The sequence below is a fragment of the Pseudorca crassidens genome, chromosome 3 (genome assembly GCF_039906515.1).
Source record: "Pseudorca crassidens isolate mPseCra1 chromosome 3, mPseCra1.hap1, whole genome shotgun sequence".
Classification (NCBI taxonomy): Eukaryota; Metazoa; Chordata; class Mammalia; order Artiodactyla; family Delphinidae; genus Pseudorca; species Pseudorca crassidens.
In genome coordinates this window covers 95,019,517-95,032,555 of record NC_090298.1, presented here as the reverse complement: position 1 = coordinate 95,032,555, position 13,039 = coordinate 95,019,517, and the positions used below count along the sequence as shown (strand labels likewise).

At 41.6% G+C, this 13,039-nt stretch overlaps 1 protein-coding gene across 3 annotated transcripts; it reads left to right on the top strand.

Annotated features, from left to right (window-relative positions):
- Positions 1-12,405, top strand: CDO1 (cysteine dioxygenase type 1). Of its 3 annotated transcripts, none has more exons than XM_067731483.1 (6): positions 1-203; positions 346-546; positions 3,829-3,906; positions 5,505-5,659; positions 10,640-10,809; positions 11,672-12,405. In XM_067731483.1, exons 2-6 carry the CDS (start codon positions 377-379, stop codon positions 11,699-11,701), a joined length of 603 nt encoding a protein of 200 aa, XP_067587584.1. In that variant the 5' UTR covers positions 1-203; positions 346-376; the 3' UTR covers positions 11,702-12,405. The 3 variants fall into 3 exon arrangements, with proteins under 3 accessions (XP_067587584.1, XP_067587583.1, XP_067587582.1); XM_067731482.1 differs by having other exon boundaries at positions 327-546; XM_067731481.1 differs by having other exon boundaries at positions 2-203; positions 341-546.
- Positions 12,406-13,039: the final 634 nt, after the last annotated feature.

Below are 13,039 nucleotides of genomic sequence, written 5' to 3'. Positions count from 1 at the left end.
GCCGGGGCCGTGTGCGTGGGCCTTTCCCGCACGCTCTCGCCGCCTCCGCCACCCTTCTCAGGTCGCTCCCCGCTTCTCCCCACCCTCCGAGGGACGTTGGTACATTCCCGGTGACTCCGAGAGCTTAAAAAGGGCCCGGGGAGGCTGAACCTAGCAGGTTTGGTCCAGATTTGTGTGCGCGGCCCGTACTCTGATCCGCCACGGTGGGTATCTTGGCGGGGGTTTCTTTACGCTGTGGCACTCGTGCATTTGGGGGCTTCGTGGCTGTGTGTAACTGTCTGGCTAGCAGCTAGGAACTTTCACCCCCGGCTCCTCGGCTCACTCAGCTCCTCCGTCGCAGCCCAGCAGCGAGACGCGCGCCGCCAGTCCGCAAGGGATGGAGCGGACCGAGGTGCTAAAGCCACGCACCCTGGCCGATCTGATCCGCATCCTGCACCAGCTCTTCGCCGGCGAGGAGGTCAATGTGGAGGAGGTGCAGGCCGTCTTGGAAGCCTACGAGAGCAGCCCCGCCGAGTGGGCAGTGTACGCCAAGTTCGACCAGTATAGGTGAGCGTGCTTTCGCCCTGATCGCCGAGACTCTCCGGCGCCGACCCTTGAGTCCGAGCGGGCGCCGGCGCGGGCTTGTGGGGAGCGGGTCTTGACTCCCGAAGAGCGCGGGCCGCCCGGCGCCCGCAGCGCCTACTCTCCCAGTGCTCCCGGCCGTCTCCCGCACCCCAGCGCCGCGCCTCCTCGCCCGCGAACACCGGGGCGGGCGTTCGGTGCTTTGGGCCGAAGGCGTGTCCCACTGGCAGGAGACTGCGTCAGGCTCCCAGAGGGGAGGCCACCGAGCGGTGCAAGTTTTCTGTTCCTTTTCTTGTTGATCAATCCCTCGGCTTCCGAACGGCCACTCCTTCTGCCACCCGCACCCCCCCGCCCCGCAAGCGGAGCCGTCGCTAGCCTAGAACACGGAGGAGATGCGGGGAGACCCCGGTGGCTGGATGCCCTCAGACTCTGGCTGTCTGGACTAACCGGCGTGTTCTCAGGAGAGCACTCCAACAGCGGTCCGGAGAAAAGGGTGACGGTGGAGGACGCAGTTAAACGACACCAATTCTCCATCACTTCTCCCTCGGTCGCTTGCAAGCAGGCGTCTGCCAGCAAGCATTTTTGTTAATACAAAATAACGACTTGGGGTTGTCAGCTGCTGTTTTTCAGTTTATGATGCCCCCTCTCCCAAACCAGTTGGACTCCCCGGGCTGGGGGTTTATTTAAACCCACTGTCAGGTTCTCGAAATAAACGAGTGCTTTTCTTTCAGCCCCCAAGCAATATGCTTTTCCTTGTCCTTAGATCTGAGGGTCTGGAATGTAAATTGGAGACCCCTGCTCCTCAGAGGTGCTTGAGTGAGATGCCTTGGCTTGGAGATTAAATAAAAAATGAAACAGTCTACCAATCCTCTGGAGAGAGAAGTAAAATTTAATCACCCTGAAGAATGAGGGTTTCTTTTCCGAAGGGTAACCAGCGCTTCAGTCTTAATGGTTGGTTGTGATGAGGTCAGGGAAAGGAGCATAGTTGAAAGAGAAGAATAAGAAAAGATGAAGCTTTCCTTTGAAGCCTGAAGCCGTTTCAGTTAGTCACTTTACGTCAGCATATACAGTGTGTTTGGTAAAGTTTTGTCGCCAAGGGCTGTTTCAGTTGTACTTTAGGAACTGAAATAGAAAAGTGAATACTTAGGATCCTATTTTCCACTTGCAAGTGGTTCTAGGAAATTCCTTTGGTTCCTATCCTTCTGTGGCTGCCCATAAAGCTACCAGAGTAATTTTGCCATTAGCTCCAAGTAATTGAGGGCTTGTTATAGGCTCTAGTACCCTTACAATCACTTGACACATGTATTAACTGCTAACCTCACAACAGCTCTGAGATAGGTACCTTTCTTATCCCTGTTTTACAGGTGAGAAATAGTAGGCAATGAAAAGTTTGGATTACCTGCACAAGGTCATACTAATGTTCCTTAGCGGCTCCAGGATTCAAATTAGCATTATTCTAGAGCCCACACTCTAAACCACTGCTAAACCCCCTGTAGACACAAGGTGGCCATAATAGTTTTCTCCTGCCTAGATTTATTACTGACCAAGTGAAATTAATTAAGCAGGGTATGCTGTATGGACTTTTAATCTATAGAACAAGGGCATTTCCAGGGGCCTTGAATTTATCTTGATTGACAAGCTCTAAACCACTTGAAACCTTGGGATTGACCTGTTCCACGGGTTTCTGAAGCACAGCTCAGTAAAATAATGGGTGCATTCCTAGGCGGGCAGTTGGAGTAGGGAGGGAGGGAGATGGGAGAGCAGAAATCAATGTGGTAGTATTTTGCGCATGTAATAAGTGTCCTAGTACTGTGAAGGAATCTGATCTCTGACCTTGGGAAGGCCAGTGCAGAAGAATCAAGACAAAATATGTTCCACTGGGGGCCAAGCAGAAAATTGTCTGGAAGAAGCCCCAGAGAAGCAAGACCCTAGGGCTGGAGGAGGGAAAAGTAGGATCCCTGGTACAGGAACCATTTACTGTGAATTAAAGGCTGTGTGCACAGCTGCCTGCTAGGTCCTTGAAAGGGCTCCAAAGTAAGGATAACTGATATCTAAAAAGCACTTACTAATCAACTCTCTCAGTGACCCTACTCTGCCAGCACCTGGCCTCCAGCATAGGGGAGCAAGGGGCATGTGGGACATAAGTGAACAGATGACCATGTGAGCAAACAAAAGGGATAAAGATTCCTTTCCTTAAAAATTAGTCTATCGTAGAGATCAAACGTCTGGATACCAAGGGGGAAAGGGCCGGGAGGCAGGGGGGATGAACTGGGAGATTGGGATTGACATATATACACTACCATGTATAAAATAGATAACTAATGAGAACCTACTGTATAACACAGGGAACTCTACTCAATGCTCTGTGGTGACCTAAATGGGAAGGAAATCCAAAAAGAGGGGATATATGTATACGTATAGCTGATCCACTTTGCTGTACAGTAGAAACTAACACAGCATTGTAAAGCAACTATGCTCCAATAAAAAGTTTAAAAAAAATTAGTCTAAATGTATAATTATCGAACTTTGTTAATTAGATGGTGTCAAGAGTACCTGTGGGACCAATAGAAACTTTAAAGTTGATTTTTTGGAGGGGGTGGGGGATGGTGTGGATGTGGTTGTTTTGGTTTGGGATTTCTGGGGGCTAATTACTAATTTCTCCTCATTGTAAAAGGTTTAGAGTGTTATTTTACTTCCCAAGTGTAGTCGCTTTTGTTCTGGTACTTAGGTCAACGCCCGCTCTATTTGTGGAGGACGTTTCATCATGATGCTTTTGAACGTGGATGTCGCTTGTGTCTGGACTCTAGTAAAACTAAGGAGAATTCTAGAACAGCTATTTAATGGAAACTTGTTTCTCAAATTCTGGTTTAGCTACAGGGAGGGGGAAAAAAGACAATAGCCAACATTCTTGCCTAGAGCAGTAGTGCCCTTTGAAAATGCTTTGTGTGAGAAATTTTTATTCTTTTTATCAGTTTGAGGCTGTCACATGGAGACTCAAGGAATTTAATTTTTTTCTCTTACCTTTTTCGTGCCATTAATTAGAACTGAGCAGCTATAAACACAGTGATTCAAAATACAAAAATGTCTAAATGAACTGTGAAAAAATACCTGCTTTCATTTGTGCTCGATTTCTAATTAGACAACCACATTTACAGTTGCTTCTAGGTAAAAATATTAGCATTTGTAAATGAATGATACTATATGACACACTTATTTTTCCATTTGTCTCATCGACCAAATTCAAACTTCTGAAAACATTCTTTTCAGATATACCCGAAATCTTGTGGATCAAGGAAATGGAAAATTTAATCTCATGATTCTATGTTGGGGCGAAGGACATGGCAGGTAATACAACTATTCATTCAGATATTTATTCAGTGTTTATTCCAGCATGTGAAAAGTACAGTGCCAGGCTGGCCACGTGCCTTGTGAGCACTAACAAATCGCATGTTGTAATTATTTGTTCACAATGTCCCCTAATCCCAGCAAAAATTCTCATGGGAATTAGCGTGAGGGGTTTAGCATATACCATGTATTATGACAGACCTTCCCCCAAAATGAGTAGTAAATCAAAGGAGGTGGAGGTAAGTAACCAGCTTAATTATTCTCTCTGTGTTCTGTGGAGTTAAACTTTCTATGAAGTTGTGCTAAAACTTGACCTTTGTGGTGCTTTGAAGTGTGTAAACAATTGTCGGACCAAAGACCAAAGCATCCAGATTTGGAGCTAGAAAAGCAAATCACAAATTCAGAAAATTTCTTTCTACTTCAAGCTAATTGTTTATTTTCTGTATACAGAAGATAAGACAACTTAGACTAATACCAATTCTTGAAACTTGGTCCCTTAATTTTTCCTTAGTTTATACATTTGCAAGTCTTACTACCAGTCAAGTATTGTTACCTCTTTAAGCAGATCCTTCTCAGTCTCTTGAGAATGGTAAAAAAAAAAAAAAAAAAGCCAATAATCCAGACCCATTTTTGGTGGGAAAAAGTAAACATGAATTTACAAGATTTTGGAAAGTTAGGTCTATAGAGTGCATTTACTTACTCATATAGAATGAGGTTGTTTTCATTCTCTCAATATTTCTTGAAAGCAGATTATATGTCAGGAGTAGAACAAGGCTCTGTGAATTAGAAAACAAGTTCTCATGATACATATACGGGGTAACAGAATTCAACATATGAAATACATGCTATAGCATATAGCATGTTGTAATTGCAGGTTCATATTTTTTAATCAACCCTATAGCTAATACTACGTAATAAACTTAAATACTATTTAAGATTATAGGAATAAATTCTTTCCTCAGATCCAATTTGCTTTTTTTCTCCCATCAATATTGGGAGGTAATCACAGATAGGATACTCTAAATGTATAAAATATTAACATTTCATATGCTTTATAGTATAATTTTCGGCTGCTAACACACATGTGCATACCTTTTGTCCCCCAGAGGAAGGAGAAAAAAGAAAAAGCCTGGGGAAAAAACACTGTTATGTGATCTTCTCAATGTGATGCAGTTACAGATAAAGGATTTTTATCCACTCTAAAATTTCTGTAATGTAGTTTTTAAGTCAAGTTCTAGCCCAGCTTAATTGAGTTATTAAAAGCTATATTTTGGAGAAGATAAATGATTACTGGTTTTGTGTTTCTGTTATCAAAGGAGTATTACAACAAGGTTTAAAAAGATGAATTGTTCTTCTGTAAGGGTATGGGTCAAAACTGTACCCCTTATATGCATTGATATGGAAGACATAGTATTTTATTACTTTGCCCTGAACAATGTTGAATTATAAATTGACGACATTTAAAACTCCAGCTGAAATGGATATTGGCCTGGGAGACGTCCTATTGACAGTTGGCAGCTGTAAGCTCTGGACAGATTGTTACAAGTGTGGGTTCTGGACCATCTACTGAGTTTAGTTGTCATTTTGTGTATATATAGCAGTATCCACGATCACACTGACTCCCACTGCTTTCTGAAGATGCTGCAGGGAAATCTAAAGGAGACATTATTTGCCTGGCCTGACAAAAAATCCAATGAGATGATCAAGAAGTCTGAAAGAATCTTGAGGGAAAACCAGTGTGCCTACATCAACGGTAACATCCAATTTTTCTAACAACAAGTGGGAAAAACCTTGAACTCCCACTTGAAATATTGCTTGCTTATATGTGTGCAATAGAACCTGGATCGTGGAGTCATGATTTCATCTGCTTAGGAAGTGATCTAAAAGCAGTGGGTTTTGTCTTTTTAAAGCTTTGCGTGTGGATTGGAATCACTTATTAAAAACATATGCATGCAGGTTAGTGTCCACCGAAGAGTCATTTACCTACCAAGTCTTAGGACAGTTAGAATCGAACATGAATTTACATAAGTAGAGTCTTTTAATAAAGGCGTGAGGCCAAGTTGGAAGTGTTAGTCTTTCATTAGAAAATGTAAAGAAATGTTCCGGAACTGATTAAGAATGCTAGCTAGTCCCTGTTTTACTAAAGTGCATACAGCTTACTTTAAAAAGAGTATTCTCAAGAGAAACTTTTTGAAGCACATTATTTAGCAATGATTGCTAGATCTCTTACAAAGAATTCATTCTTTCTTCTAAATGTGGTGTGGGAGAGCCAAATGCTCTTCAGTAGAGGCAGTGATTAACATCTGTGTTCCTAAAGGACTTAGTAACTTTCCAAAAAGCTCCTTAAAGCTTCCATGAGATAACTTTTTTTATAATTAATTAATTTATTTTTGGCTGCGTTGGGTCTTCGTTGCTATGTGCGAGCTTTCTCTAGTTGCGGCGAGTGGGCTTCTCATTGTGGTGGCTTCTCTTATTGTGGAGCACGGGCTCTAGGCACATGGGCTCAGTAGTTGGTGGTGCACGGGCTTAGTTGCTCTGAGGCACGTGGGATCTTCCCCTACCAGGGATCGAATCCGTGTCCCCTGCATTGGTAGGCGGATTCTTAACCACTGTACCACCAGGAAAGTCCTGAGATAACTTTTTATATTATTCCCATTTACAGATGAAATTGCCAACACATAGGAAGATTAAATAACCTGTCCAAGGTCACTCAGGATTTGAACCCAAAGAATTTGATGCCAAAGCCCACAGTCTTAGTTGGGATGCTATCCCACTTATATAAAATAAAATATTACAGAGGTTTTTCTGGCAAAGCAGGTTCTTTCTTCTCAGATCTTAACGTTCAGTATTGGCCTTGATACTTGGCCTAAATTTGTTCAGTTAGTTTAAGAATGCAAGTCAGTTACAGAAGTCAGATTGTATAGGAAGTTTTTCCCCCATTCACATAACAAAGGAGTTAGTTTCTCAGATGGTAGGAGACTCTTATTTGAGGGTTGCTGTATATAGCAGGCACACCAGATTTCTAAGAACAAGATTGCTGGTACTGCTCACAAGCCAAAAGCCTTTCAGAGTAATAACTTTCAGCTAGAGTCATAGAGTCATTATAAAGCTACATTAGATCTTGGAGAACACCTAAGATTTTTTTTTTAAGGGTCTTCAATGTAAAAGTCTATAGGAGCCAAGCAGGTAAAGTGAGTGAGTGATGCAGGCCAGAACTGGGCTGTGGGAACTGGTGTGCAAATGCCCTGTCTAAAGGGACAACGTGGTCACCCAGCTCCAGTGAGATCGTCCTGACTTCTTTTTCCATAGAGGTGGGAAATTCTGATTGTTAAGGGAAATTTTGCCAATCAGTAAAATACTCGATAGGACAGGCGAAATATTTCTGTAGATGCATTACTCAAAAGCCACCAACTTGTAACCTTTGATGTTTTACAGATGCAGGAGGAGGGCTAGATGTGGTTAGTGATTAGGGGGGAAAGGTGTTTCAAGTACAAGAGAGAACATGGGTGAAGGCACAACCCATGTTCAAAGAACGTTGTTCATTCAAACGTTGCAAAGAATGAAGACTATGCAAGAACGGTCTAGCCAGAGGGGAAGATCAATGGGCTTGGATAGGAGTAGTAGGAGAGTAAAGTAAGATCAGGGCCTTAGCCTCCAAGACTAGCTTAAAGTAAAAACTTTCTTTGGCCAGCAGAATTTTGTTCGGGAATATCTTGATTAATCCAGTAGCAATATGCGTCATAGGGTGGAAGAAAGGGAGAGTGGGGCAAGGAGATCAAATTACTTATTGTAATAGGCAGAAGGTGAACATTGCCTCAACCAAGCTGGCATCCCTAAGTATCACCAAGAAAAGTCCGATATTACTGTGACAGAGAGTAGTACATCATTGGCATAAAGGAAAAGGAGGCAAAGACATAATAATAATGCTGGGATTACTAACATTTAGGGATCAGACGTGAGCTTTGGGGACTTCTAAAGGATGGGTGACTTGTTTTTGTGGAATCTTTGCTTGCATTGGGTGGTCTATTGGAGGTGCAATTGGAGGAAAAAAAATTATTTGTATAAAGGGCAGTCAGTTCTTCAGAATGTTTAGCTTTTGTTCAAAAGCAAGCCAGTGTATTATAAAAGCAATAGGCTATAGAATCAAAGAGTTTGCAGATCTGAGCATTAGGCCCCATTTTTTGTTTTTGTTTTTGTTTTTTTTGCGGTACACGGGCCTCTCACTGTTGTGGCCTCTCCCATTGCGGAGCACAGGCTCCGGACGCGCAGGCTCATCAGCCATGGCTCACGGGCCCAGCCGCTCCGCAGCATGTGGGATCTTCCCAGACCGGGGCACGAACCCGTGTCCCCTGCATCGGCAGGCGGACTCTCAACCACTGCGCCACCAGGGAAGCCCAGGCCCCATTTTTTTAAATGACGAAGACAGAAGATCCAAGAAGTTCTGAGTTGTTCAATGGTAGTCAGTCTAGCTGGGAATAGAACCAAAGTCGTCTGCTTCTGGGCTTTGCTCTTCTTTGTCGTGCAAGTTCATGGAGCTAGATCGTAAAGCATAAGGCCAAATTAGGTGCCTATACTAACTACACTAATACACTGAATTCCTTCCTTGATTAATCTTCCAACTCTCTCCTTACTATATAAATTTCTTATCAACATAGTTATAAAAATCAAGTATTTTGTTTATTTTGATCTTCTTGAAGGCGTCTCCCCCAGGCCTTTTGACTTCCTTCAGTGTGGATTGGTTGGCTAGGGCTCATCCTGTGGTCCCCTCACATCATCCAGGCTTTCCCTTTATTCTCTCCTGGTGCTTATTCCCTTGTTTCCTGGTCTCGTCTGCTTTGTCTTAGGTTCGTGGCCTTGTTTTGGTGGAACATATCCTCCAACGGCCCTATGAGAAAGGGTTCATGGAAAGTAAATTTCTGAGACCTCTGATATCTAAAAATCTCTATATACAACCCTTGCAACTTGATAGATAATTTAGCTGGATATGAAATCATGACGTGGCAGTCATTTTCTCTCAGAACTATGAAGGTAATCTTTTGTCTTTCAGTTTCCATTCTTCTTGTTCAAAGCCTGGTATCATTCTGATTTTTGAATCTTACTATGTATGAATCCTATTTTTTCTCTCTAGAAACTTTTGGGGACTTCTCTTTGGGTGTCTTTTCTCTGTCCCCAGTATCACAGTGATGCAGTTTGTTTCATGACACTCATTGTGGTGGAAGCTCAGTAGGTTCTTACAATCTAGAAATTCATGTCCTTCAATTCAAGAAACTATTCTCAAGTTGTTTCTTTGATTTTGTTGTTGTTGTTCTGTTTCTGAAACTACTGTTGATCAGATATTAAACCTCCTGAACTAGCCCTCTAGTTTTATGGGGTTTTGGGGTTTTTTTTTAATCTTTCCTATGTTCTATCTTTGGCCCTTTGTTCTTTGAGTCTTTGTCAGCTTTTTCTTCCAACCCCTCTATTCAGATTTTTATTTCTGCTATCATCTTTATATTTCTAAAACCTCTTTTTATTCTCTAGTCCTTTTTATATAGTATTTTCCTCATCTCTTTTTTTTTTTTTTTTTTCTTTTTTTTTGGCCACGCTGTGTGGCTTGCAGGGATCTTAGTTCCCTGACCAGGGATTGAACCCATGCCATAGCAGTAAAAGCTCCAAATCCTAACCACTGGCCTGCTAGGGAATTCCCTTCCTCTTAGCTCTGTGAAGATATTAATGATAAGTTTTTGGTTTTGTTTTTTTAAGGCTTCTCTTGAGTAGTGTCTATTTCATGTTGCCTTTTTTTCAGGTTGCTCTGGCCTCTTTTATACTAGAGGCTCTGCTCACATGTGTGATGGCCTTGACTATGTGCTAATATTTAAAAACCAGAGACAAAAAAGTTAATTGGTAGCTTTCAAACATGGATGGTGTTTGTTAACTGGACTTCGCTCTAGGATCGTCTGGTAAATCTTTTCCTTGAGGAACAATCAGTGGTGATATCCTCAGGACTTTTTTCTTGAGCTGATCAGATTCTCAGAGAAGCTGCTTCCCATCTCCTGCCTGGAGAAGAAATTCCTGTCTGGCAGCATTCTGGCAGCCATGTGATGAAGAAAGTGGAGATCTTACCACTCAGTGTGTAAATTTTCACTTAAGTCACCTGTTTTTCACCAGGTATCCACCAGTCCTGAGTTTATCTGTTGTACTCTTTCTAGAGAATAGATCTCTGATTTCTACCAGGGATGGAGGGAAGGTGAGGTGGTGAAAAAGCTTTGTGACGAAACTTAAATAGGCTTCAACCAGTTCTTGTATTTATAGCCCATGTTCACCTTCATTTCAGAAAGTACATGTGCTGCCAGTTCCTGAGCTGTTTGTTAGTTTCAGGATATAAATCAGGTTATTTCTTGGCCATCTCCAAGGGTGGCTGAGGATTTAGCTTTCTCTCCTCTGCAAAGCCATCCGTCTACTTCTAAGCTTTCAAATTTTTAAAGATTTTTTTTTTAACTTTAATAAAAAAATTTTTTCTTTTATCTTTGTATGTTGATGTCTTTTTTATTCTTTTACTGCAGTTGTAGGGAAGTTTTTAGGAGAAAGCAGAATGCGTGTCATTTACTATTTTTAACTGGAAGTTCAATTCTAACTAACTTTTAATAATTCATATGTATCAGTTGATTTAGGATCTTGGGCAATTGACCAGATTTTTACCTACAGCTAGCATCTAAGCTCCTTCATCTACCCATCCCTCTTCAATATTGTTTAGATTCCATTGGCTTACATCGAGTAGAGAATATTAGCCATACAGAACCTGCCGTGAGCCTTCACTTGTACAGTCCGCCTTTTGATACGTGCCATGCCTTTGATCAAAGAACAGGACATAAAAACAAAGTCACCATGACATTCCATAGCAAATTTGGAATCAGGACTCCATTTGTAAGTATAATTTCTCTCTCCTGTGTTTAAATGCTTTGTGGGTTGGCAGCATTACACTGATGCATTGCTTTTTTGTTCTAGGTATTATTTAAATATCTTAAGTTTTAAGTATTTTTAAGTATTCTTGAGATAAGTCTTAACTTGGAGAAAAGGCCCATTCTATTATTTTCTTTAACTTTGGAGACTGTATTTTCAATTTATAAAATAATACTTAAATTAGATGCAAAGAATTGCTTATTCAAAATTTCAAACTGTATGCTTATTCCTAAAGAAAATATTTTCTCTTCATTTATTAGGGAAATAGAGTGAGAACTATATTGATAAAACTGCTACTACTATGACTTAATGTTCATAGTTCCAGTTTGCTGAGATAACACAAATAACTTACATAGTTAACCTTTGCAAAGTTGAGACCCTATTCTGATAATAATAAATAAAGAAACTTGCCTGTTTTGATTGCCAAGTCGCTTTGTCTTTGAGTAGTGATGGCAACCAACAATAATATGGTGTGGCGATCTTCTATCACTGAAATAAATTGGCCATTTGGGGGAATGGTCTTTAGTTAGTCATGGGAATGCCCAGAAATACACAATGCATGAAAACAAAGACTGAACATCCTTATCAGTCTTATGAAAGTACAGCCTTTGAAAGAAGCTAGGGCAGAATTTTCTCAAGTGATTGCTCTGCTTATTTCCTGCATTACGAGCCCCAAGAGATACTCTTATCGCAGGAAGGAAACAACAGGGCTCCATTGCCGTGCAGTGGATTTTCCTATACTGCCAGAAAAGCAGGACTACTTAGAACAAGCAGAAATGCCTCATGTAAAGATTCTTACACAGCTTTCTTTTTTTCTTTCTTACAGACAACTTCAGGATCACTGGAGAACAACTAAGGAGCCCCAGACCCTCTGAGGTTTTACTTTAAGGTCCGGTGAAAGTTTTGCCTTGGACAGGAAGCCCTCCTTCCATTTGCTGTCCAGTAATATACTTTACAAGGCCAATACTTAGATCTACTATAAGGCAGATGCTAATTATAAGGCATTAAGTAAGCAAATAGTGCCCTGAGCTACTGTAGAAGAAAAAAATCCCACTAAAGATAAAAAGGCTTGTGATTTTAAAGGCCAAATCAAGTGCTCCACTCATTTTACCCTCTAAACCCATTGGAACTATACTGGGAATGTGGATGAAGGTTTTTATAGTTTTTGGAAACACTGGTCTCTGAACTATAATTAGCAATAAATAAAAACGACATGAAACCACTCACCTTGTTACTTGGAGGACTAAATGTAGATGTCTTCATTATACTTTGTATGTTCTTAATATTTGAAGAGAAGTTTTTGAATCTGTGCATTTTATTTTTTCAATCTTATTTTACAAATTCCTGTTCTATAAATAATAGGGTATTGTAGATAGAGAAACTTAAGGCACTTTGCCATTTGGTAATGAAATGAAGGGCAGAAGATTTAGAAAAATACAGGTACCCAAACCCACAACAAACCAAAATTCTAAACTCATGTCTAATGTGTCCAGTGGTCAAAGACTTTGTACTGCTGCCAGAATTGCCAAATAATTTTAATAAAAGTGGATTTGAACATAATTTGAAGTTGTCTTTCTCTTTCACATGAGAATTTCATATAATTCACGGCTTCTTAGGTTCATGCAGACTACCAAAAGCACTGCAAAAGATGCTTTTATGATGTAAGAATATAAGAAGGCCAAAAACTGCATTCAAAAGGAGCTTACTGGGCTTCCCTGGTGGTGCAGTGGTTGAGAGTCCGCCTGCCAATGCAGGGGACACGGGTTCGTGCCCCAGTCCGGGAAGATCCCACATGCCGCAGAGCGGCTGGGCCTGTGAGCCATGGCTGCTGAGCCTGCACTTCCAGAGCCTGTGCTCTGCAACGGGAGAGGCCACAACAGTGAGAGGCCCGCGTACCGCAAAAAAAAAAAAAAAAGGAGCTTACCTTTTGGGGCTTTTATATGTGTTCACTAACTGGCCAGAGATACCAACCCGAGGGTCTCTGGCCCTAGGGCAGCTCATAGACAATCAATTTAGCCTGAAAATTGTGTGTGAGGTCTGTATGTGTTTAAATATGAATTGGATTCCAACAGTTAAAAACCAGAGATTTCACAGAAGAAGGAATGGACTTTGAAGTATCTGGCAAGACTGAACCTGCATTGCGTTTTCACTGCTATCACTTAATGGGGCTGGGATCTGCCCCTTGGACGGGGCC